The sequence below is a fragment of the Lagopus leucura genome, unplaced genomic scaffold (assembly GCF_019238085.1).
Source record: "Lagopus leucura isolate 7727_CA_CO unplaced genomic scaffold, USGS_WTPT01 Super-Scaffold_100008, whole genome shotgun sequence".
NCBI classification, from domain to species: Eukaryota; Metazoa; Chordata; class Aves; order Galliformes; family Phasianidae; genus Lagopus; species Lagopus leucura.
Window position 1 is genome coordinate 7637900 of NW_024962265.1, and position 27664 is coordinate 7665563.

The following is a 27664-nucleotide window of genomic DNA, read 5'->3' on the forward strand; positions in this document are numbered from 1 at the left end:
TTTTTTTTTTTTTTTTTTTTTGCGTGGTGTGCATTTTCCTTAGAGAGATTTGTTGTCCTTCAAGCCCATCAATGTTACTTCTGTAGAGGTATGTGTGGTGAGATGCCAGTGATTATCTACGCAGTACCAAAGCTCTTAGGCTTGCCAGTCATTTATATTTATTTTTGTAGTGCTTATTCTATGTCCAAAGGATTGCTTAAAAGAAGAAAAAAAAAAGATGATTTAATTTTGCATTGGAAACAACAGTGAGTTTGCTTTTCTTGGCAGTATTTCAAGAAAGATAAACTACTTAGAAAAAGAACTCTGTGCTAATCCACTGGTTTAGGTCTTCTTCACAAAACCAAATGTTTCACTCAGATGCATTTTCACTTGTGCTTTGTAAAAAAAAAAAAAAAAACAAAAAAAAAAAACAATTATTTTATTTGGCTCTTTGAGGGTTATGAATCAGTCCTTTGCATTTCTTTTCACCAACAACAAGACATCTCAAAACAGCTTTTAATCATCTCTGCAATGATAACATTTTTCAGGTTATTTGTGCAGCTGTTTCTCTAGTCAAATTTATTTGCAGTTAAAACACAGCATTTAAATTCAGGGTGCTTCAGGGGTTTCATTAGATGTAGTTGTTTTGAAGCAGGTTGAGGAGTTCCTTTTCTTCCAGTTTAGTCATAGCCTGTCATTACAAAAATGCCTGGCCACAAAGACTTTTCTGAGTCTCTGTGAAATTTTTCCAGGTTTCCGGAGTGCTCACACCATGCTGGAGTGAGGAGCAACAGCATGATCATGGAATATATGACTTGAAGCCAAGAAGTCTAAATATGCTGTATAAATGTAAATATGTATTATCGGAATAGGATAGCACTTTTTTTCATTAGAAAGCCTTACAATGAGGCACTGGTGCTGTAGATATTTGAAGTAAGCAATGATCAAGCTGTTGTGAAGCAAGTCCACTGAGACACCTTTCTAAATGAATAAGAAACACTTATTAATCTAACTCCTACCACTCCATAGTGAAATATTAACCCAAAAGACATTTTGCTGAATATTCATTTAATGGCCAGACTGGAGTCTGTGAAGGAAAAAAAATATTTAATTTTCAGTACAATGCCATATACGCACTGTAAATTGAATGTTGAATGTGCAGGCATACGAGATCATCTCTGTAACTAACTTTGCTTTTTGCACTGTGAGAGAGCTATTCTATATTTGAGTGGCTTCAGATACAGTGATTTGAATCAACTGCTTTTTTAAATGGAATATGCACTCCTGAATGTGACTGGACAAGTATGCTTTTCATAGTGAATTTTTCCAGTGTGATATCCTAGGTCATATTTAAAAAGTCTTGCTGCAAATGGGAACGTTAACTGATAAAGATGGATTGTTTTGTTTTTGTCAAGTGAGAATAATGATTAATTTGGCTGTAATTTAATCAATTCTCTGTTAATGTTTACTTGTCAACTTTTATTAGTCATGTTTTAATTTTAATCTTATCAGTGGAAATTTTCTTATTTCCAAGCTCTTTTCAATAGTTAGCAAATAACTGACCAAACCTGATTCTTCACCACTTTGCAGATGTGTTGTAATTTACATCAGTAAGAAATCAGTGTGCAGTGTTGTCATTTTAATCTGGAACATTTTACAAATGCTTTCCTTATGATGTGATGGAACGAATGGTTTACAAGGCACCAGACAGGGCTCATTCCCATTTGGGCGTTTCAGCCACGAGAAAACTTTATCCCTCCTCATTGTAGCTGTCCTAGGTGGTTCTCAGTAATGAGAGATACTAGAAATTTTTAGCAATAGGTGATAACTGTGCTTTTGGTATGGTCACTACAGAGACCTTTCCTTCCACATAAGAAAGAAATAGGAAGTGGAATCTATCTCAGTGATCTTCTGTGTATGTAGAGAATTAGGTCATTTTGGGAATGTCATTTGGGAATGTGGCATACTTGCAAAGTGCAATGGGTTGCATGGCTGCAGACAATGAATCCAAGTGTTGTATGTGTTTGTGCTATGCTCTCCTTGCTCAGATCAAATTTCTAGAGCTGGAGATGAGAAGGAATTTATAAGGAATTTGTTAGTGTATGCAGTGGATTGGATAACCTAGTAATGCAGCCAGCTCTTACATCATGGGTGGAGAAAGACATTTACTTAGAAATGCTCAAATGATAAACAGTATTTTAGAGATCAAGCAAGAAGAATCTGAGTAGCCCAAGGGAACTAACTCCTCCAGTTTTGCTGTGGTGAGCATCAGAGAATACCTTCCCAGTAAACATCTCCATCACATCCAGAACCAAAATTTCCAGTCTGAAAAAACAAGGGAGGAGTTTTGTACAGAGTATGATATCTAATGCAGACACATGTACATCATACAAAAATTAAGAGTCTCAAGGCACCTGTCTTATAACAGAGACCCCAACAACAACAAAAGTGTAAGGAGTCATAAATCCTTGTTTCTTACAGGGGTTAAAACACAGTAGTGAAGTGAGCTAATAAGCTTCAGAAGTTGGGGGGTTTAGAAGGTTTTTCTTTTTTTCTTAAAAAACAAAACAAAACATATTTATAAAATTTGTTTGGCTATTCATCAGTTAGTTCTCATTAAGCAGTTTGGGTGAGATTTAAGCATTTGCAGTACAGCGCTATTCACAACTTATTCCTGTGTGATCTTGCTGTCAATTAATAAGCTGGTCTTTTAAAGAGTTACTAATGTGCAGAATAGTGAGAACATCTTTGTGCAAAAGATAGGCAAAAAAAGGATTCTCAAGGAATATAAAGTTTAACTTGTGATTTTCAATATGATGTAAGATTTTTCAGCATACTGCCAAATAAATCCCACCTAGGGGAATAGGATCTGCCGTACAAGACAGTTTGCTTTCAGACTATATTGTGACAGTGTTCAGCGGTGTGCCAGATAAAACCACGCAAGCTTAAGTAAAAGCAATATAGCAAAAAAAAAAAAAAAAAAAAAATCAATTGTACACCAGATAGTCATTTGAATAATGTTAAAATATTTTTTCCTCCCATAGTGCTGGTTATTAGCTATCAACAGGAATTAATCTTTGCTTTGCCTATTACAGGTTTTGTGAGAAATTTTGGAGAAAAATCACTCTATTTTGTTCAGGAGTTACTCTGCAGAGCACTGGAATGATTTTCATCATGATCAGGAAGTGTAAATAACTTGTGCTATAAATCTAACCTCTCTATCTGAAAAGATACATTGTCCATATAGAACTAAGAAGGCGGAAATATCTTTAATTTTATTTTCAATTAAACACAGGATTTGCTTTTCTGTCCCAAGATTTCTGACTGGTTTATCTTGGAGAGATTGCTTGTGGAAGAACTTTTTCATGTGTTTATTTTTGTTCTCCACGAATTAGTAACTGTTCAACATTACTGTACTCTCATTGTGCTCTTTTCTATATGTTGTTTGTGTTCCTCATCCAAAATTACATCCGCGGGAGGCTTCAAACTCTACTTCAGGGTCCTTTAGCTTTTCGTGGAGAAGGCATAGATTCTTTCATTAGTTTCATGGTGTAACATGTTTTTTTCTTAATTACTTTTGAGGGCAATTGGAACCCACTATGAAATTACAGGAAAAGTTGTTTTGGAAAATCGAGCTCTTATTAGGGAAAGGGTTTGATGACAAATTACAAGCCACAGTCAGAACTGTGCCCTAACTTTCCCTGCAGGGAGGGCAGTGATACAGTGACAGCCACACAGCACCACCTCTGTAAGGAAAATAAAATACTGACCCCAGGACTTTAAAGGCACTGTACTCAATACTCACCTTAATATGCCTCTATATTGCTCTCTCTTTCAGGTTTCAATTTTCAATTGCACTTGTAGTAATTGGAAATTTAATTGCAACAATTTTCTGTACTGACATAAAAAATGAATGTTAGACAATGGGCAACCTTGTCTTATGCCAACCTGTCTATTCATAAAGGGTGCCTACAGTACTTGCAGGGGAATATGGGAAAGATGGAGTGGTACTATTTCTCAGAGAATGTGGTGACAGGATGAGGGATAATATTTTTAATCCAAAGGAGAGTAGATTCCAATTAGATTTTAGGAAGAAACTGTATACTATGAGGCTGGTGAGGCTATTTTTTTCATTTTCATAGTTCTTCTCATCTTTACATAACTTCCACATCTATCTGCTGTTTTCAGCTCCTTGATGTTTAGTTTTCATTTGCCTTCCTTGCTTCTTTATATGTAGAGCCACAGATACGGTAAGGTATTGATCCTTCACCACATGTATCCATGAGTACGATGATACAAATGCATGTTGGTTTACTTTCAATGCAATAAGATACAGCTCATTTTTTTTCCAAGCGCTGCTGAAGAATGCAATTCGTTTATGTCATAGAAATAGAAACCAAGTTGGGAGGTTGTGTCGATCTGCCTGAGGGCAGGGAGGCCCTGCAGAGGGATCTAGGTAAGCTGGATCGCTGGGCTGAGATGAATGGGATGAGGTTTAACAAGGCCAAGTGTCGGGTTCTGCACTTTGGCCACAACAACCCCAGGCAGTGTTACAGGCTTGGGGATGAGTGGTTGGATGATTGTGAAGAGGAAAGGGACCTGGGGGTGTTGGTAGATGCTCGGCTGAACATGAGCCGACAGTGTGCCCAAGTGGCCAAGAGGGCCAACGGCATCCTGGCCTGCATTAGAAATAGTGTGGCCAGCAGGAGCAGGGAGGTGATCATCCCCCTGTACTCAGCACTGGTGAGGCCGCACCTCGAGTACTGTGTTCAGTTTTGGGCCCCTCACTACAAGAAAGACATTGAGGCCCTGGAGCGTGTCCAGAGAAGGGCAACGAAACTGGTGAGGGGTCTGGAGCACAAGTCTTATGAGGAGCGGCTGAAGGAGCTGGGATTGTTCAGTCTGGAGAAGAGAAGGCTCAGGGGAGACCTCACTGCACTGTACAACTTCCTGAAGGGAGGTTGTGGTGCAAAAGGGTCTGGCCTCTTCTCCCAGGCAAATAGTAGGACCTGGGGAAACGGCAAGAAGTTATACCAGAGGAGGTTTAGGTTGGATATTAGGAGAAACTTTTTCTCTCAGAGAGTGGTCAGGCACTGGAATGGCCTGCCCAGGGAGGTGGTGGAGTCGCCATCCCTGGCAGTGTTCAAGAGGCGCCTGGATGAGGAGCTACGAGAGATGGTTTAGTAGCTTGTGGCACTGATAGGAATGGGAGGGTGGTTGGACTGGATGATCTTGCAGGTCGTTTCCAACCTTGTGATTCTGTGATTCTGTGAAATAACTTATTAAGAAAGTTTCATGCAGAAGAGTCTTTGCAGGAGTAAATATTACCCAGTTTGGTATTATACTATTCCCCACCCTCCAGGAAGCCTAAGGTTAACAGGAATTATACTAGGACCTTGGAAAGGCATGCTTCAAGACTGCAGTTATCTTACCAACATGCTCCATGCTGGTTGCATATATTTATAAAAGACACCAATGAGTCATATGTAAACATTTTGATTATAAAGATTTTCTTCATTTTCCCACAGACTTGCTGCTTTCAAACAGCTGCATCCCATTCCTGGGCTCTACAGAGGGGCTGGATTTTCGAACCCTGCTGCTAGATGAGGAGAGGGGCCGGCTGCTCGTTGGTGCAAAAGACCACATCTTTCTGCTCAACTTGGTTGATTTAAACAAAAATGTAAAAAAGGTCAGTTTATTTTCCTCAGAATTCAATTCACATAATTTCAATTTTGTTCCTTTTTTTTTTTCCTCCTTCTTTCCTTCTTTTACTTCACTGGGTAATCATCAGATTTGCTGTATCATGCTTTGTACCAGCATTTAATAATGTCACCTTTCATAGTTACGTGGGTTATCTTTAATGAGTTGATTTTTCTGATAGTATGTAAGCCTCTGTAAGATTGAAATCCTATCAAAGAAGTCTCCTACTTGGAACCAAAATATCAGTACCTCTGAGAGCTTGCTTCTGTCATGTCCCATTTCTTTTGTCACACTCATCTTCTTCACATAAAAGCATTTTGAAGATGGCAGTTAAAGACAGATCTTTTCTTTCTTCCTGGTGTCACTGGGATTATGATACTCAAATACTGAACAGAGATAAGGCAATTTGAATGTTTTAAATTGTTAAAATTGCCCCTAACATTGCAATAATTTTTACATTAATATCTGGAATTGCTAATGATAGGTAAAACTTCCACTGGATACATTGTATGCGCTGACCCATGCTCTGTGACAGTGTTAATTCCAGATAATAAGAAGGCAATTTAGTCCTTGGTATTTGTAGTACACATGATGAAACAGTGATTTTCTAAGCACAAGTAACTACTAAGTATAAGAAACAGATGCTTGCACAGGAACATGCATGAAAACTTCTTTCCTGTTTGTTCCAGGCATTCTTCTTACTAAAGAAAATTCAAATTCTCAGCTGTTTGATATTTCCCTTAAGCACCAGCAGGAGGTTTTAAATGACTGTATTCTGCTGTCAGCTCTGAAGTGAGAACTGACCTTGAATTAATACGATGGCAGCAGAGGGCTTAACAGGTGTAACGGGAGATGATTTTGCCCCACGTCTGAGTACAACACTTGCCGTCATTATATACAAGGGTTTCTAGTACTCAGCTGAATATCTTATTTCAAATTCTACAGCGCTCCACACACTGCTTTCTTTAAAACTCAGATTGTTCCAGATTTCTTCCCTGGGATGCCATATGAGACACCTCATATGCATCTTACATCTCAGTATTTTACTCAAGAATCATCACCTCTTCAGGCCAGTGTAGTGAAAACAGCATCATTTGTGTCACAGATTTTGATACCATAGATTGATTTTTAGCAAAGGCTTTCAGTAGCAACCATTATTTGTGTGAAAAGCAGAATCCTATTACTGTGTGATGCCAGTAGCCTCCTGAGAGATGCTGAGTGTCGTCACTTCCCATTATGCTCAGAGGAGATTGATTACTTCAGAGCTTTCTGGAGGTGTTCACACCACTCTGCTCAAACTAGTAACATTTTCACCTTAGCCAAACCACCACTGATTATTATGGATGTTGAGCTTTCTTAGAAGTGCAGAATGCAGACTAAGCTATGAGGATTTGTTGGTGGTCAGAGTATCATTTGGTAGAGGTATTGCAGAGCTAAGACTGAATTAAAATTTGCATTTGGTAAGCTGAACAGATGTGTGCCTGTGTATCTGTGGTAACTTGAAAGCAGGGAATAAAATTCAAAACCAAGAGGATATCTGGAGTAAGGAAAACATTATGTGTGAATTCAAATACTTCTCTGTTTAACTCTTCAGGTTGTCTCAAACCTTTCAGACAAAACATTGAGGCAAAGTGTATTTAAATAGCTAAAAGTGACACAAAAGCTTTGCAAAGCACCCTGGTGTGCTCATTTCCAAGGTCTCCATGGGAGTCCAGCAACTTTATGAACATGCCTACTTGGGCACATGCCTGTGATGTGATGTTGCCCAAACCTTTCTCCTCTGTTCCTCAGTGCTGGGCTGTTTGAAACGTGTGAGGGGAGAGCAAAGATGGGGGAAGTCGTTGCTGTATAAATCTCAGTCACTGACGAGGTTTCAGCTCTCAAGGATACACTCCAGTAGCAGGGAAGTGTCAGAAAGCAGCGTTTGCCGGCGCTGTGTTTAGACTGACTGTGGTTTGGGTTGGCGCGGGGCCAGGCGGCCGGCTGCCAGGCTCTCCTGGTGCGAGGAAACCACACATGTCGGGGCTGCGAGAGGCTGAAGCGTGCCCTTTGTCCTCTCCTGGAGCAGGAGCTGCTTGACAAGGCAGCCTCTCCAATGACAGTAATTCATTAGAATATTAAGTGTCTTCTGGTTCAGATTACATTAAAAAGAAAAAAGAAAAAAGCTCTCAGTTTTAGATATTTGTTGCATTAGTAACTATTTATACACCCAAAAGCCAAGTCAGTGTCCCAAACAATCTACTCTCAGAAAACTCCATCTGTGGACATAACTACTTGGAAAGATTATATTGCAGAATCTGAGGCTCTATATTCATGCTTGTGGGACAGTAATCAAATAAACATCCAAAGCATTGTGTTATGTTCCCCTCTCGAATGTATACGTAGATCATTTAATGACTTCCTTTTTGCAACCTAATTATTTACCTAAATTAGTTAACTTAAATATATTAAGTTAGAGCTTTATTTCCTGGTGTATATATGTATATTTTTCTCCTGGTGCAATAAATCAGTTGTTCTTCTGGAGTTCCAATTTCTTGAATCACTGTAGGTTTTATTCAATTTATTGTGTAATTGGTTGAAAACTTCCTTAGCTGGTAGCTTAAAAAAATCCACCCAGTTTCTAATGCCTGCAAACCTTATTATGAAACAGCATTAGCAACTGTAGTATACAGAAAACTGTAGTATAACAGAAAAGTACCACAGAATGAGAAAAACGCAGAAAACTAAAATGGCAGCAATCTACAAATAAATAAGGGGAAAATGTCTTTTTTTTTTTATTTATTTATTGGGGATATAATTTCTATGAACTTGTTCCGAATAGAAGCCTATAGACTCTTTTGCAGAAGTATCATTATCTGTGCCATAGTCTTTTCTTGAAAGAACTGAGATGCCTTACAAATATTGCAAGTTTTTTATATAGTGTAAAATAAATAAAAGAAGCTACCTCCTGTGTTTACCAGAACCCAGGAAATGAAGACAACTTTGCCATAAATAAAAGACGTATAGTGTAAAACAAATCAAAATAGAATTCTTTACGAGCACAAGAGAATGGAAACCTGGGAAAGAATTTGCTAATAATCCTAAACTCTGGGATACAGTTGAAAATATTATTTTGGTGAATGCAGTTTTCATGTGAGTTTGTCTAAAACCTTTGTTATTTTACTCTTTCTTATTTTACTTCTTAATAAAATAAATAAAGAAGAAATACAAAACATAACAAAGTGGGCAAACACATTAACTAGATGCAGAGAAATTCTGCATGTTTCTGTAACTCCCATGCTTGCTACCAGTGCAAGCAGGGTTATATGTCAGCACTATTATCGCTGTGTAATCTGCAGCAAGACCCCACCCATCTCTGCAGGAATAGGAATGCTATCAAGGCCTGACAAGCTTTTGAAAAGCTGCCAACCTGCAGGAGCTGTCAGTGCTAGAAGACTCAGCCACATGTGGGCCAAATAGATAAACATGTCAGTTTTTTTTTCATCTGCTCCAATGTGTATTGGCACTGGGTCACAAATTGTCGCTTGGAGCATCCTCGGTTTGTGTTTGTTGTTGGGCTTTTTTTTTTCTTTTCTTTTTCTTTTTGTCATTGCCAGGTGCAGCTGTCTTGCATCTTATCCTTCAATCTTCTTTTCTATTGATTTTATCTGTGTCCAGTTCACAGTAAAGAATAAATATGCATATATGTATATACGTATCAGATGGCTAAACACTTACAAAATATTTGCAAAGCAGTTATTTGCATTTCTACAGCTCTCTGCTTATTAACTGCAAAAATGGGATTGTGTGTCAATACTATTATCACTGTGTGATATCTGCAGTGTGACCCAACTATCTCTGCAATAGGATGGGTATGTATGAAAAAGCGTACGCATATATGTATAAAACAACATCCTCAAGATACCTTCATTGTTCTGGGAAACCTGTCAGTCTATAGAAGCGTCTAAGTTATGAATGAAACCAACGGGAATTTAGCCAGCATTGAATTAAGACTTGGTTGTGCCATCATACAGGAGTCTTGATTAAGTTAAAGTCAGCCCAGTGGCAGGGGAGAATGATGGCTATAAATCTGTTTTGGAGAACGCTGTTCTTAGTTTTCCCAAGAAAAGAATCAGAAAGATGCTGAAATCTGACAGGGGCATGATCTGACTCTTCACGCATAAGGAATTAGTTACCAGGACTTAAAGGCATAATTATTGACTTAATTTTGTTTCAGAAGTAAGTTTTCTGGGTGTTGCAGTTCATAAGGCACTCATTTTCGCTTGTTAGTTTCCCACCCTTCCAAAACTCATACAGGAAGAATTTTGCCTATCACTTGCAGTGAAACAAGACTGTTGCTACTGGATATGTGTGTAGTTTAGTGTCCTGTCTCTAAAAGCTGTCAGCAATGGCTACAAAAGGAAGTGTGTAAGAAAGAGCTATGACAGTGTCTCTCAGGTCAGGGACATCCAGAGATAGAGGTGATGGCTGTGCTTGCTATCCCCTGGATTTTCCCTGTCATTGATCTATATAAATGTTGCTCTGAAGATCTGCAAACCTTTAGAGTCTGTAACATTGTTTAACAGGCTTAAATTTAGGGATCTGTGTATACAAGGAAGCTTTCAACCAGTGTTTACAGATGCAGAACAACAATCTATGGGCAAAACGTGGAGAAAGCAGTATGTGGCCAGATGGACAGTGATCCTAGGTGGAAGAGAGTGTCTCTGTTATTTCCTTTTGCATTGTTGCTGTGAATTGTGTTTCCATAAACATCCCCTCTTGTTTTTATATTTTACACCTGTATTTTGGCATAAAGAACAGCCAATATCCTGCTCTCTGAAAACCCATACTGGGCTTTGACTTTTTCAGAGGTAGGATTTATCTTTAGTCTGAAGGGATAAGCATGGTCAGAAAAAATGCCATTTACACTAAAAGTCCTGTTGTATGGTTTCTTTCTAGGAGAAACAGATGATAGGCTGTGGTTATACTGTGGAAAATGAAGTGCAAAAGCACTGAAGCCTTTCAAGATTTAATCCAGTGTAAATGAATTCAGCTTTTGGTCTGTTTTCTTTATGTTTTCACACCTGCTTAATGTACACCTGAAAATGCACTTCTCAGAAAGCCCTTGGATTTTGAAAGCCTTGGCTACTCCTGCAGTTGTGTTTGGAGTTTAAGAAAAGCCCTGCGGCAAGTTTAGATCTCTCTTTCTCTCAGGCAGATGCGATGTAAGCTTGTTTGGTTCAAGCATTTCTCTTTAACAGCCACTTGCCAAATTTAAGCTATCCTAAGTCTGTGAATGTGTTATCCAAATGCACAACTGTTTTCTTCTGACTTCCAAGGGCATTAAATTCAGCTTGATAAAATAAGGAATAGTATACCTTGACACTTCTGTTTCCGACAGTGCTGTAAATCAATCTGGATTGATCTTTATATCCTCTCTTCTCCCTGTGCCATATCAAATCTTTCAGGGATCTGATTTTCTGTTACTATAAAATAATTGGAGTTGGAAATTTCTGTCAAATGTCTCCCTGGAGGTATATCTCAGCTGTGGGAATTAGCGTGTCGGATGTAGGAATACCTGTTGAAAGAAGGAAGGTTTGTGGTAGTTATTAAAGTAACAGAGATTTAAGAACACTAGCCTGGCTTTTAGGAGTCTCTAAGTAGTCCATGGAGTTAGCTAACCTTTGATAAAACTGTTAAAAAGAAAGGTGAAAAATTTAGTTCTAGAGACAGTCTGTTTGGGTTTCAAAATACAGGGAAAAATTCAGATAAGGAACTTAGATATCTGAACTTCCTTTGTTTACTCATGACTTTAAAATGTTGAATTCCAGAGTATGGCAAGTACAGTAGGAACCAGTTACAAGAAGTTCTTAGGGTAACCTTCCTCTTCAGAGTTGTGTATGAGAACAATCTCCGCAGTTTCCCAAGTTGTGGACTTCCCATACCAAATAGATGAGTGCAACAGATGTGAGGTATTTAGAGACCAACTGGTACACTTGCATAGTATGCTAAAAGCTCATTTTCCCATTAATTAGAACGCTCTTTGTTTTCAGCAAAATAATACTAAAAAGGCATGAAATTCTTTCCCATGTTCCTTGGGAAATTCAATAAACTTCTAGCAGTGATGTGACCTTGAGTCAGTGTACAGAAGCAACAAATGTTCTGATTCCTAGAGAGTGATCTTTGAGCACCTACTGTTGAGTTATTGAGCTGTGATATTTATGATAGTATCATACGAAACACAGTGACAGTCTTTTCATTGGATCATTGTCATATCATTCTCAGTGCTCCTTGATCTTCCTAGTTTTTTTAACATTTTCCTTTTTTCAGCCATTAATTAATTTCTTAGGCAGTGGAACATAAAGGAGAGAAAATTGCAAGTGCCATTATTTTCATTTTACTGGTGGGAAAAATGAAATCTGAGTGTTAAAATTGGTAGGGCAGCAGCATAGCTGGGGTTGTACTGTCTCTTGGTTTACTTCAACATTTTTTGATATGGTTGCTCTCTTTACAGCATCTGGTTTATGATTGCATTACACTGAGTAAGGAATCCAATCTTGTTGTATTTATTTGTTTTTATTGTTCAGAGAAGTAGTCTCATGGAGGAAAATTTCTCAGGGGGAGCACATTTCATATGCCAGTGTGATGATAAGCTTACAGATCTATCTGCCTTTGTTCTTTGAGTGCTTCATTTGGAACTGTCATATAGAAAATACATTAATATTACTGAGCTTGAGTATCTGAGTTATGTTATGCATGACTCCCAAAGTCTTAATGAGACATTTGGATGCAGGGATGCTATAATTTTATTCCATGCCTTCTTCTCTAAAGCATCAGTACAACAAAAAGTAGTACATAGAATAAAGCAAGGGAAGGAAGCAGGCTTTCTCTGTTTGTATCAAGCAGCTGCTTAAAATCAATGTATTTTCCTCTAAGTGCTTTGACCCACTTCTTAGTCCTTCAAAACAGAGAGGAAGTAGTGGCTTTCTTCACAGGGATCAAATTCAATGAGTGCGTGTTACAAGACACAGCAGTCAGCTGATGTGTTTCACTCCAGATAGGGATGCATCCTGCTGGTGCTACCTGTACCACTAACAAAACACTTTGGGGTTTCTCGTACCAAAGACTGCTGATAGAGAAGTGCTGACGCACGTGTGCGATGTCAAGCACACGAGAGGTTCCAGTGAAACCTCCAGGGCTGCTGAAAGCCATCGACCTCAATGATACACTCAAGTGCTCATTGCTGGCATGATTATCTCGGGGACATGGGAATGGGAGGAATCATGTTAGTCAATTGGTCTCACTGTCACAAACAAATAGCTCATGCTGCAGGTATTCCTTTAATAACCCCATCCAATCCTGCTATAAAAAGTGTTGTGGAATGCTTCATGCAACTTCTGTAGAAAGGTCTTTAATCCCAGAATCTCATTTCTCTGGTCTTTCAGTTTTTTTTCTTAATCTATGGTCTATTTTTATTTACAACCAGTTTACACTAATTTCATCTTACTGTCTATAATTCTTGTCATCAAAATCCTTTTATTCCTCCCGTGGATTATTACCCGTCTTTTTTTGTTTTAGTGATGCTTCCCAGCTTTGTGTCATCTCCAGATTTTGTTACAGTGCTGTTTTGTTTTTATTTTTCTTTTTGTAAAGACTACTGAAGAGTATGTGAAATAAAATGAACTCTGCCAATATTTGTTTAAGAATTCCATGAATAGTTTCCTGCCACAGGCTCCATACCTATCAGATCATTTTTTAATTAAAAAAAATATAAATTTTCCCAGCTGAACTATGTTTAATTCAGCTAATTAGAAATTGGTATTTCTGTGTTGCACCTTACAAAATACTTTACTGGAGCTCTGATGAGTTCTTCTACAGTAATGTGTAGTTCAACTGTCTTTTTAAAGAAAGGCATAACATTAGCCAGGAACAATAACTCTTCACCAAGTTATATTGAGTGTGATACAATTTGGATATTCATTAGAAACTTAAGTTATCCCTTTCCTATAGAACTGCTCTGAAAACTTTCAAAAAGGTGAAATAAGGCAAATAGGTCTGTAATTAGAAATGTTTAATTTCTTCTGTTTTTTGTTTGTTTATTTGTTATGTGTGTTTGTGTGTGTGCGCGCGCGCGCTGATAATATGTATTATCTTCCAGTGTTTTGGAAAAGCCCTGCATCATGCTAGATTTAGTAGCTTCATTAGAAATGATTCTTGGATAACCTCCAATTTAATACAGCATTTTTATTTTTAATCAGAATTCAGTATTCTGTCTTTGAGCCATCACTTCACCAAAGAGTTTATAGACTGTTCTACTCTACAAACAGAAGTGGATTGAGAAGGAGATAAAGAAAGATAAGGGAAATATTAACTCTTAACCAGTATTGTTAATTCATGACAGATGGCAGCTGAAATGAAACGGGTAGAACTGTATCTTTGTAGATACATATAATGGTAATATAGCATCTAACAACTTATATACATTAAGCATCTGTATTTTTAAAAATTTGTTTTTTCTCTTTATTCTTGCATTCCTCTTTTTTAGAGGAATTCCTCTTGTTTAGAGGAAGGAAAAATGTTGCTTACTTTTAGAACTTACTGCACCTCTGATCTGAAAAGGATTTTTGCGGTTTCTAATGTTTTGTTTTAATCAGAAATCAATTTCCAGCTACCCTTTAATGTGATACCTTATCTGTCCTACACTTCTGCATTACTTAATTTTGTATTCCTGGGAGGATTTCTTTCATTCTGCCAAGAGAAAAGTTAGCTTGCACTTATTAGGAGATTTTAATTTCTTCTCTGTTGCTAAATTTAAGAAAATATTTATACAATTATTTAGAAGTAATGGTAAGGTTTATTTTTTTTAATTGGTCCATAAAAGATACAATTGGGAAATCATGACAGTAGCCCTAATCTTGGAATTTTGATATGGGTATTTTGCAAGGATAATAAACTGAAGCTTAAGAGAAGAAAATGATCCTGTTTAAGTATATTGTTGATGAATTTCAACTAGTTACATTCTTCTCTTAAGCTGAGCAATTACACATAGCTATTCTAAGATTTATCTAGACATTTCAAATGAGGATCATTATATATATATATAATCTGTACTGTTTTAAACCTGAAGTTATACAGTGTCTCGATATGCACTTATTGTATTATGCACTTGTCTTGATCTGTTACAGTTTAGAAATGACTATTTCTGGGAACCTTTCAATTCTCAGATGAAAAGCAAATAAATATCACTGTAATTCCTTTGTGTAGTATTGCATGTTGATTTTAAAGTTAGTTGGATCGCTTAGCTATGCTTTCCATTGACTAATGTGGTTTTGCATAATGCTACACACTGTGTCTGTTGAGTGGCCAGAATGAGAATCAAATGACTTTTCTGTCATAATTGACAATGGTCTTCAGTCACAAAGGCAGGAGGTGTATCTCATCCTGAATTGTACAACCTACATGACAAACGCAATGACCAATGAAGGAATCTCAACAAGAGTTGAAGGTGGTGTCCATTAATATATATGATACCTTCAAATAGCTGCTTTCCAATATAACTAGGTCTCCCAAAGCAAATGTCTAGTACTGCTGTGTTGTTGGAGGGTAGAGGCAGGTATTTTCAAAAAGCTGCTGAGGGAGATCTTGTCTACATAACCAGACAACTAAACATTGCCAAAACCAAAATAAAAGATTCCTCAAAGACCCTTTTCTGTAATAACCTGTTCTGTTGTGGATAGGAGTTGTGTGGGCAGAACTGGGTATGAAGTTTCTATGCAAGACAATTGAAGATCACATCTCAGTTTGAGACTACCTAGACATTTGGACATCCCTGATCTTATATTCCTTTATCGGTTTATTTTTCATCATTCTTTCTTCAGCAGCACCTCTTAAGTATCGAGCTCTCCTTCTGCTTAACACAGTGACACTTGAGGCAGACCAGTGCTGCAAGGCAAAGCTGTACCACTCTGCCCAGGCAGAGACCAGTTGAGTTCACTAGCACTAGCTTCAGCTCTTCCCAATGGATTTGCCAAGTTCCCAGTACTTCCTGCTCTACTTTCTGGAGTTGTAGACTGTGTAATCCAAAGATACCACTGCAGCTGATTTCCAGTTGTGTTTTCATACCTGGATTCTATAATGACATCACTCTGAAAAAATGCTCTGGGAAAATGAAGTTGTGTTCCAGTGTTGAGATGTTGTTGTACTGCGTTATCATTAACTTTAACTGTTTACAGCAATATTTACTTAAGCTTTATATAACTTAAGGTACATTATCTTTATTATTAGCTTCTAATCACAAAGGCACCTGTGAATTCACTAGAAAGAAAGAAAACTGATTTCCTTGCAGAAAACCACATCCATTTTCATTTCATGAAAAGAGAAGAGAAAGGAATGAAATAAGAGTGCTCTAATATTGAGAACACTCTGTATCTGGGGTTGTGACAACGCCATTGGACATAGGACACTCTTTAGCATTCCATCCTAGGGTGTGAACCCATGTAAGGGGCAAGGCACATCTTAAAAGGTGCCAACAGCTGGGTGAACCTAAGGGAATGTTATAGATACTACTTTCTCTTGCATGTTTTTGAGTTATACATCTTTACTGAAAGACAATTTTTAATGCTTTTTATCTTTAATCATTGTTTTTAATCTTATCTGTAATCTCTAAGCTTTATTCATATGGCATTATTTAAAGTTTTAGAAAGTGTTTGTAGGCTTAAGAGTAAAAAGAAATCTCTAACTACTAGTAATCTGCATATTAGTTTCTGGAACTTGAAACAATTTCCTAACCAATATTTGATCAAAAAATACTGTGATTTGTTATTGTTAATCACAAGGACTGGCTGTACATTTGTTTTGTCAAAATAAGCAGGGGAGAAAAAAATAAATCTGTGCTCAGCATGATGCTTCTGGAAAAATTTATATTTAATTTATCTTTTGAATTGAATAGAATCTGAAAAATAACAATAACCATTTTTTACTGCTTAATTGAAATCAATGAACCAGAACCTTAGCAGTTTTTCTTTGACATTTTTCACTAATATCATTGAGGTTACAGTAACTGACAGTGATTTGTCATCTGGTTCCATCATTTACACCAAAAACTAATTTACAGAATTGTACCAATGAAAGAAGAAAGAAAGGTGGTAATATTTTATGTTGAAAATTATGTAAGGTATATGATTTTTTTTTTTAAGCTTATATATTCCATTTTCAAAATCTGTATGCTTTACTCAGTACACTTGGTTATTGTTGAAAAGTAATATTTTCATGTGCTATTAATTTTTTGTCATGCACTTCTTGTTCTGAGAATTTCCCTTCACCTACCTTTAGTTTTTTTAACAAAACCTCTTTTCATTTGGACACTGGTAGTAACAGCAAGCTGTTTTTTTAAAATTGCTTTGCCGTGTTCACTGGACCAAATTCATTACAAATTGAATTGCCTAGTTCTGCAGTCAGTTCAATTTCTAGATATTTTGGCTCATCTTATCTTTAAGAGAAGCATGGTATTCATAGTACTTACAAGGTGTTCTATCTGGATTAACTGAGTACTTATTAAAAGTAGATACGCACAATGAAGAAATCAACAAAGAACAAGGAGTTTGCTTTAAAGCCTTGATACTTCTGGTGGAAGACTGTTTTCAAAGCCAGGTTCACTTCTACTCATGTAAATTTCTTCAACATGTATAAGTATGTTTTAACTGTTCATGGAGGTAGTTAAACTATAAGTAGTCACAGGACTATTTATATTATTCATAATCTTTGTCTTATTTAAACTATCTTCCAGATTTACTGGCCTGCTGCAAAAGAAAAGTTGGAATTATGCAAACTAGCTGGGAAAGATGCCCATGTAAGTACAGTCTCCATATTTTTGTTACTGCTGGTAATATTGCACATCTGTATATTTGTTTCTAAATGCACTAAATCTGTTTGTAAGTTTTTGAGGTTTTGTTTTGTTTTCCTGAACTAATTGGAAAAAAAAAGGGGGGAGAGTCATTTAAAAATCATGATCTCTTTAAATGTTAATGCTTCCAGAAAAATATTCACTATTAAAAACAGCAAGTGTTTTAGCCATCCTTGTATATAATGAACTCAACTGATAGATGAATGGACGTTCTTCTGACTTTTACTGTGGGAAATATTTTTCTTGTGGAAATCCTTTCCTTCTCATTGAACTGTTCTTTTCTTGGAAATTATCCTGAATGTAACTCCATTATAATTGATTAACGAAACAGAGTAGCAACGGACATTACAAATTAACTTAATTTGCAGACAACTGAGGTTAAGGTTAAAATAAAATCTCAGACCTAATAGCTTTGAAACCACAAATCTTACAGAAATCTCTGTGTATATAAGGTACATGCATATATACAATAAAACTTTCATATCTTCTTTACATGGCGCAGATTACATCGTGTCTAGAGTCCACCATAAATGCAAACATTTATTGGATGTATAATAAAATTTCTTCCTTTTCTCTCCACAAATCTTGTGTTTTCTCTTGAGCTGTCTGTTACTAAGGTAGAGTCCAGCTCAAAATACTCTCTCTCCTCTTGTCTCAGGAATTTAAACTTTTTATCCTAGCTTATTGCTACTATTATCTTTACAGCAGACAAGGGCTAAACAACACCTCTTCTGAGCACTGGGAAAGTTCTGATACTGGTCTCTATGGAGGATTTATACTGATGTATTTCTGTACCTAAACAAAAGGAAAAAGACCAGAGGAGGGAGTATTTGTTTTTGGCATACATTATAACTTTCTCCTTTTTGAATCCTGCACTGCTTCTGCAGTTTGCCTCTCACTTAGGTGCAGGTTGGTAGCTTGTGTATATCCTCCTAAATACCTTGTCGTATCTGTTTATATTTCTTCGATTTTGGGGAAGCCTACAACAGGCCTTCATAATTAAACAATGCAACACCCTTACAGCATATGGCAGCCATCTGGACTGCTTACTAGCTACAGCCAAGTCCACTTAAAGCCAGGACTAGCTTGAGCTTCCCAAAGGATTCAAATAAAAGTGACCAGCTAGATGTGGTTGGTGCAGAGAGAGGTCACTCACACAAAACATCCCGCTGGAAGTATGCTGAAGTCCTTCTGATTGCCACAGAGTTTTCTATCATGTAATCTTTGGTGTTAAAGCTTGTGCAGAACCGTCTATCAGGAGCAAAGGCAGAAGGATCTATAGGCAGACAAATTTGGTGGCTATCTGACCTCAGTTGACTAGAAATGTGTCTACAGCATGAGCTGAGCAGACGTCATCCAATCTGCTCTGTTACCACATAGCTCCTCATGGCTGTAAGCATTACAAAAGAAGGGCTTGCAAGTCTGATTGATGAGCTGCCTGATACACAGCCACTGTGAAATTTTAACCATCACAACTTTGAACTGTTTAGTAAACAATCACTACTACAGTAGTTTTAAGTTTAAATACAAGGATCCTAAGGCTAAAACGTAGCACAAGACTGTGAAAGTGAAAAATAAACATGAAAATTAACATTTCTCTCTTTTCTCTTTGCAACAGACAGAATGTGCCAATTTTATTAGGGTCCTTCAGCCCTACAACCGAACGCATGTTTATGTCTGTGGCACAGGAGCATTTCACCCCCTCTGTGGATACATTGAACTTGGCACTCACAAAGAGGTAATTTAATTTTCTCACTACTCTAATACGTCAAGGAGTAACCTTTGTCTAGCATTCATTATAGATTGGGAAATATCATGCAAGTGTGTAAAAAATGAACTGACAGCAGCTTGCGTAAATAACAGAGTAAATGGTGGATTTTGAAGGTCAGACAGGAACTCGTGTTCTCACATTCGATATGTGCATATCGCTTTTGAACAAAGCACTTTCCTTGGTAAGGCTTAATACACAGAGTTCTTCAGAATGACACTTCCACATGATTAAGTAAGTGAGGAGCACATTTAACCCAGATGTCCTTCTTTCTTGTAAGTCATTTCCGCATATACTTTCTGCTTACATACACACACAGAGTTCAAGATGACATTCGTTGTTCTATCTTCTAATGTACACATATCTCCTGCTCCTCAGGGATGGCTTCCTATTCCTTGTGCACAAGAGTAATTCAGTTTGTAAATGGTCTCTAAGTCTAAGCTGAAGGGCAGCATCTCAGGCCTTTGCAGATGGTTTGCAGCCCTGTCACTAAGTGCTGGGTGTCCTCGGTCATTAGTGTTGAATTCCTGCACTGAAGTTAGCAGCTGATTGGACTTCATTTGCTGGTGACAAAGAAATCTTCATCCTAAGTGGTAAATGTTTGAGATGTAACCCCCACAACAGAAGCATTTTGGTGTTGTGTCAAGCAGCCACTTAGTACACAAGTCTCTTTTTAACTCCTGTACGTATAACACTTTAGTTATATTTATAACATTGGCTCTGCTCTTAGACAGTGTCTGATGACCTGTCTGGTTATTTGCCTGTAGTGCAGGCTTCCTGCACTGCTGTAGAAATAGCTTTCCCTTTTCTTTGGATCTAGGTGAAATTGTAGAATATAAAAAGTGAGTTGTAACGATATGTTATTAAATGCAGTAAGCTCAAGTATGTATGTATTGGATTTATGCTGATGGACAAAATCGATGGCAAATGCTTTACAGAAAAGAAAAAAAAAAGGGGGGAGGGAGGGGATGGAGGCAGGGGAGAGGGAGAGGGTAAAGGTTTTATTATTTATTTATTTATTGTCCTATGTGGGACCATGGCTGACCAGAGGATGCTGAAGTTACAGAGCTGCCTGAAATATGCATGATGGTACTCTTTCCCTAATAAGCTGTTAATTCTCCTGGTACTGTTTGGAACAGGCTGTACAGTTGGGCTTGCAAAGAAACAACTTAGTCTTCTTTGCTTCATTTCTTTGATTACTCCAGTTGAAACAACTGAAGCTTTACATCTCTTGTATCATTCTGATTCCTCAGCTCGAATGATTATGTCCACAGCTGAACTGAGCAGAACAACTCTCAGCAAGAGTGTAAGGTTCTGGTTTACCTCTCGGTCATTACTGAGCTGTCTTATTCACTGTCCCATTGTAACTTCATTTTGATGGTTGTTGGTTGTTCTCATCAGACATTATAAAATTATGGATTTGGCCTGATTGTTCAGTCTGGCGGTCAGTCTAGACAAGGGAGTTTGTCTCAATTAGATATGACCAATTACCTTATGAGAGGAAATGAAAGAAGAAACCTTATATTGTATTTCCTAATCCCCTGTCTCTCAGTTCTGCCTGTTCTGCACTCAGTGGTTCCTCAGCTGCAGCAGTGAGCTGTTCAGCGTTCATCACTACTTACAACTTTCCTGCTGATACGTCTCTTCTGCAACATCCTACTGAAACAGTGACTTTGAATGGCATCAGATATGTTTTCCCTTTCCTCCTAGGATTCCAAACAGCAATATAGCCATTGCCTGTCCAGATAAATGTGACATAGCAGGAGAGTCCTTAGTCCACTCTTCTTGAAACACATTGACTTGAATTTGACAGGCAGCTGGAGAAGTCTCCTGGTTGTAGGAACTGAAGCCAGAAATCCTGTATGGAAATTCAAAGCTCTCCTGTTGCAGATCTGTTATTTTAGATATTTTTAAGCTCTGATTTGTAAGAATGGATAATGAATGTTTGATAATTAGCAGCCTCTCTAGGAAGCTGTGGGATGCTTGGGAGAGCCAGAGCCTGAGATAGTCTCACAGGGCTTTGAAAGCAGGCAGCACCCTGCTGACCTCTGGAAGCTGCTGGAGGATCTGCCCAGTGCCCTGCTGGTTGCTGCCAATGCTGCAGAAGCAGACAGGAAAGGAGTGTGGATCAGGTGACTCAAAACCATAGCACACACTGCTTTTGAAGCCATACAAATCCCTTACAGGATCACACAATTAAAGGGGATTAAAGTCCTAGCCTCGCTAGTGCTGAAGTCACTGCCAAAACTTCTCTTGGCTGATGAAGAAGAGGCTTGGCCCATCCGGTGCTCTTAGCCACAGGTCTCCAAGGGATGCTCTTTTCTTTGAAATCTTTGTCCAGACTGAAAGCAAGAGGTTAACTGCGTGAATACGTGGTTGTGTCCATTAATTTGTGTGGTTGAAGTCTGGAGTGTTTGATAGTGATCTACAGAGTCCTCAGTCTCTTGAGTATTCCTGGACATAGGAACAAGCTTCTTGGCGTGTGTTATACCACAAAGGTTCTCTGAGCAGATCAGGGCTGCATTTCTTAGAAGAAATGAGAATGGGACAATAATATTCTATTGTCAGCAAAACAATGCTCAGTTTTTAATTTAGTGTTGTCCTTGATGAATGCATTTAAGTAGCCTGATAATTTGGTTTACCTGATATCTCAGATGTTTGAGAGGATAACAGTAGTTCTTGTCTAACTATTAAATTCTGCTTTATAGCAGCGAGAATTGCTGCAGGAAATTGAATTTATCTCCACTGATTGGAATTGATTTTTTTCCCCCTTAAGCAAGAGCCTTAATTATTCAGTATTCCGGCCTCTTGTCTTCTGAGCCTATGGGGTTTAGAAGACATCTCGATGAAATAGCAATGTTTGGTTATTTATAGTCTGATATATGCTTAGCATAGATTGAATAAATGTGTTGTGAAGTCTAATTCTATGTGAATCTCTTTGGGCAAATTTAGCTGTCATTTGCACTCTTCAGTTCTCTTGCAAGTCGAAGTTATAGAAACAATTCACTATAGAAACAAAGTCACTTCACCCTCTTTTACATAATGTTTTAAATCGTAGATATTTCTTTTTAACTAACTTCAAAAGCTGTGCCTCTGCAGTAAACATTAAACCCATAATGATTTGATGCCTGAGTGCCAGTGGGATTCTGAATGCCACTTTCCATGGGAGAGTACATTAACAACACCTCAGCAGGAAGTCTCCCTTCTCTAATAGCAACATTCTTAAAATAATCTCTCTGTACCTACTAAGACTTTACTCATTCTAATAACCAGTTTGTCTTCAGAAGGATACACTGTGGGTTTCAGTTACGTGTGCTTTTAGAAAAATGATGAAAGGAATATGTGAAAATGTCCACTTGGGCTGTTCCAAACTAGTAAAACTTCAAAGCAGTGCTTACAAAAATTGAATAAAAAAATGCAAAATCGACCGCTGAAATCATAAGGAATGACTTTTAAGTAATTTATTTCCTTTATCTTCCTCTGTACCCTTGTTCCGTCACCCAAGCATTGATGGCTGTATTTGGGAACTACAAGGAGGGATTTATTCTAATATCTCTTGTATCATTAGCCTTGTTAAAATAACAAAAGAGAGCATGTGCTGCTCCTATTTAAAGGGGCTGAACTGTGCCTGCCATGAACATTATTCAGCAGTCCCTGGAGAAATTTAGGAGTCAGCCAGAATCCCTTCTGGGTCTCCTGTTGCAACATAGTCTATCAGCACTTTCCTAGATAGATACTAGTGCCTTTTAAGCACAATTCAGCCTCTACTTTGAATTGAAATGAACAATGCATCTTTTTTTCTTCCTGAAAATCATTATATTTTTTCAAGATTTATTCTTCACTGTAGAGTAAGCAAGATACGTAAAAATGATGAGTGGAAAAAAAAAATCCAGATGTAAAACAGAAGTATGAACTGTAAACATCAACTCTAAGATGACAGCTGTGTGATATGATACACCTTCACTTAATCTGTTAGCAAAGCAGTTTGTCTGAGTGAGTTTTTCTCTGCAGCCACACCAGGGTAATGAATATGTATTTATTCTCAGGAAACAATATTCAGGCTGGATACTCAGAACTTGGAGTCGGGCAGGTTGAAATGTCCTTTCGATCCTCAGCAGCCATTTGCATCAGTGATGGCAGGTAAGAAACCATCAGAGCAGTTACAGGGGTCAGAGGCTCAGCAGATGTCACCAGCAGAGCTGCTCTGACACCGCTTATGCTTCTGATGCTGGTTTGTGTGCTGGGACTTGGGGGAACCCTTTAGTCTGCTGACACCAAAAGTTGGAAACACATCAACAAAAGCAGAGAAACCTGAGTGAAGTGACTGTGAAGTCTCTGCCAGCTGAGCAGGGTTTCATCCTCACCCAGTCATTTCTCCTTTAGCAACAAAAAAAGACAAACCAACACATGGACAGACAAAGTTTCAAGTGCTTCTAGGGCTCTTTCTGCAATTATCAATATGTTCTGCCCTTTGAAGTCTGCTGACATCTGCTATTTCCATAAATACATTTTTGAGGCTTCTATTTACTTGAGTAGCCACTTCTGAAGCTGGAAGCCTAGGAACAAGATAGCGCAATCTGCCTGCTGCGTGCATCGCAGCACTGTGTGGTCTGACATTTGGTACGGAGGAATGTCAGCTTGACCTCCGGATTTCAAACCACTATAAGAGACACTTTTGTCATGGTTTGGTTCATAGCTTCGGACAATTTTCATTTAACTTGTCCATCAAGCCTATGAATACAAGATAAGAGTGAAGCACCATGACGTTTTCATTTACAACCAAAGAGCAGTGGTGACAATGCTTTGAAGTATTGGTCACTGTGTTATAAAAAGAATATGACTAATGTTCAGTCTTTCTTCTCTGATAATAAGATAGATGATTTGCGATTGTGACCCAACAGACGGGGCAGGACTTCCTTTATTAAAAACAATAGATTAAAGTCAGTGCTTATTCTTTTCAGGGACCCCTAGTACTACTTAATGACTGTGAAGTCTATTTTTAAAATGGAATTCTAGAAACTTTATTCTTTTCTTTTTTTTTTTTTTTTTTTTTGTCTTAATGCAGTGTAGCTCTGTGATTTATTACAGCGTTGGCTAATTCTAGTAGCACACTAGTGCACTGACTTCTCTATTAAGTCTTGCGAGCTGAAGAAGCTGCTGTGCTTTGCTAACTGAAACATAATCTTCAGTATGTAAGAATTTTCAAGCTAGATAAAATTGGTAATTGGGTTGTTTTAGCATCCCTTCCTGCGCTATGCCTGATATCAAGTGCTTCACTATACTGTACAAGGAGCATTGTAAAGAGTTACAGGCCTGACCAGAGAATGTGTTCTTGACCTATCTTTGGATGATTACTTTATTTCCTAAAGTGCTAGGAGAGCAGTATAACTCATGGATAAGATACTGCACTGGGACTCAGGGGAGCTCAGTTCCCATCTCTGTACTGGCAAGAGGAATAGCTTTCTTAGTGTTTCTCTCCACCTGCTTTTATTTATCTGCAAAATAGCAGTAAATATTATTTGCATCCTTCAGAAAGCATTTGTAATCAGGTATAAATATGAGCTTAATATTGTCTTATATTTCCATTCCTGTAAGTGGTTAAATGCAAGTGTTTTCATTCTTTGTAGAAATATCTAATCTGTCTTTGAATTCTACACAGCATTTTACCTCAAGTAAAACACAATACTGTATTATATGCCATTGGAAAACCCAGGCTTTCTAACTGAAAAATCACCTGTTTGTCATCCATCTTCTGTTACAAACTGCTACTCACCAAAACCATTCTGGTAATAACTGGAACATGGACTGGGAGATATCAAAAGCCATGAGAAGTGCTGAAAGCGCCTTGTCAGCAGAGCCTGGGCAAGGATGGGCATTTTCTGTTAGTCCTTTGGATTTATCGATCACTGAGTGCCTGTCAGTTAGCAAACACCAATTACTCTGCCCATTCTTCACTATGACAAATACTGTTCTGAACGCACTATTGTTCCTTTACAAAGGCGACATGCTGTCTGAGAGATGTGCTTTCCAGTACTGTCATGGAAATAATACATAAGTAACAGTAATAATGAAGCAAAAAGAAAGCTGACGGATCTTTTTTTGTGGGTCAGTGGTTGTGGGTTTGTTTTTTTTTTTTGCTTAGTTTTGTTTTCTTTTTGTCTTATTTTTTAAGCGTGTTTACATCTTTTGCAAATGAAACCACACAATATTTATGATTTATATTGAATGGTATTTATTTGGAGTTCACTCTCAACAAAGGGCTTCTCACTGAAATATCTTGTGAAATGTTTCCACTCACAACATCAGAAAATCTAGAAAAGTATTTTTATGTATCATGACAGAATTTTATATGATTATTATTTATAAATGTGAACCTTCTTTATTTTTTCAAACTGAAGAAATTTCTTCTTGCAAGCCATTAAAAAAAAAACAAAGCTCCCCTACCTGATAAATCTTATTTTTACAGAAAAAGAAAAAAAGAGAATTGTTGCAAAATGCACAATACAGTTAATTTCACAACAATACCGTTTCTTTGCTTCTTTTTAGAAAGATACTGAGATTTGAAGAAAAGCAGAAAATATTGTGCAATTCTTACATATGTGTAGTTTTACAGTCCCAAAAAAGATGTCGGAAAAATAAATAGTAACTGCAGTTGTAGCAAACACCCTGTGCAGTATTATAAATACCATTTCTTTGTGAGACAGTTTCTGGCTGCCTCATTCAAGCAAGACGTCTCATTTATTTTAGTGGAACAACTCACTGTGTTAAAATGATCGCAATTTGGGTCTATAGCCATATTCTTACTATTAACATGCTACATAGTTGAGAAGAATTCCCCTAGTGCCTGAATTCCTCTTTGTGAATGAAGTGTTGGGCAGAGATCCCTGCTCCAGGAAATTGCCAAGCCATGAAGTTCCTATAGTGGAGCATCCATCAAATTCCCAGTTCAAGCCCAGGAGCAGCCAAGCCATGTGTAGTGGGACAAGGCTGGGACAAAGGCTAGCTTGAATCGGTAGGTGGTTGTGTCTGCATCACAGCCTGCAGGCTCATGGTCAGTGCTAATGAGCAAGATGCTTGGTTTAGGTATGCCATTATGTCCTTAGCTGTATCCTCATTAAGGCCTGGAGGGATTTGCTTTTCTGGTTGCCTAGAAGATCTGAAAATCAGACATGGACTCCTTAATTTCTCAGGGATACAATTACAAATACTATGTCTGTTCAAATGTAAGTAATTTCATAAAACCACAAATCCCAATAAAGTAACAAAAACACTTCAAAGTATTAAATTAGTTCATAGGCAAATTAGACACAGGTGTTGTTCACCCAACAAAGTACAAAGTTTTAATTTGTTTACTTTATATATGTGGAAACCTCATCGCTTTTTCATTCGCAGATGAGTATCTTTATGCTGGAACAGCTTCTGATTTCCTTGGCAAAGACACTGCTCTAACACGTTCCCTGGGCCCTTCTCACGACCACCATTACATCAGAACTGACATTTCTGAACATTACTGGCTTACTGGTAAGATCCCAAACATATGCTGTTGTCATTTGCATTGTCCCTGCTTCTCTGAAGTTAATAGCCCCTTTCTTAAATAAATATATACCCAGTAAGTATAAATATAGATATTGTATCATGGTATCTTTGGATTATGTAGGCTTTTTTGGAGAAAGCTCAGTGGAACAAAAATGCACTTCAGAAAAGTCAGAGGTGAAAATGCTAATTAAGGAAAGAGGAGGAAAGTAGGACCTATTAGTTCTTTCCGTCTTTAATCTAGACATCCGTATATAGTCCTGTAATTGGAATACTATCATGACTAAAATGCTTTCATTTCCAGTTTTGCTGGAATAATTTTTTAAACTTTTTTTCCAATCACTTGTTTAAAACTGTTCCCTAAAGTATGTTGAAATGACAGACTGAAAGTTCAGTGTTTTTAGGTAGGAGGTCTTTTTTGTTTTTGTTTTTGTTTTTCCTTTATAGAGGGGAAAAATACTCTTTGTTGCTGTGAAGATCATTTTAGAACCACTACGGGCACCCTAAAATAGCTTCCCAAACAAAATACTGCTTTTCCTTGCCCGTTAAAAACATTCTGAGCTAGTAAACCCTCTAAAAAACTGGCCGCATTTACACTCAGCTAGTCTCAAACCACACACAGAGTAACATGGAAAACTTCGCTCACAGGCTAACCCTGCTCAATTAAAGCATCCCCCTTTTAGCTGTCAGCTGTCTTTAAAGATGTGGCAACACTGGCACTGTTTCAGGCTGCCTGTGTAACTATGGATGCATTGTAAATCCAGGCCTGCTGACCACAGGGTTAAGTTCTCTTCCCAGCAGAC

At 37.8% G+C, this 27664-nt stretch overlaps 1 protein-coding gene across 1 annotated transcript in view; it reads left to right on the forward strand.

Moving 5' to 3' along the window:
* Positions 1–27664, forward strand: part of SEMA3D (semaphorin 3D) — a 96012-nt gene that overhangs the window by 10571 nt on the left and 57777 nt on the right. Inside the window, exons 2-6 of the mRNA XM_042872729.1 lie at positions 5508–5668; positions 17444–17506; positions 19179–19298; positions 23375–23468; positions 26721–26849. Coding sequence (XP_042728663.1) covers positions 5508–5668; positions 17444–17506; positions 19179–19298; positions 23375–23468; positions 26721–26849 — 567 coding nt within the window. The remainder of the gene's footprint in view (positions 1–5507; positions 5669–17443; positions 17507–19178; positions 19299–23374; positions 23469–26720; positions 26850–27664) is intronic.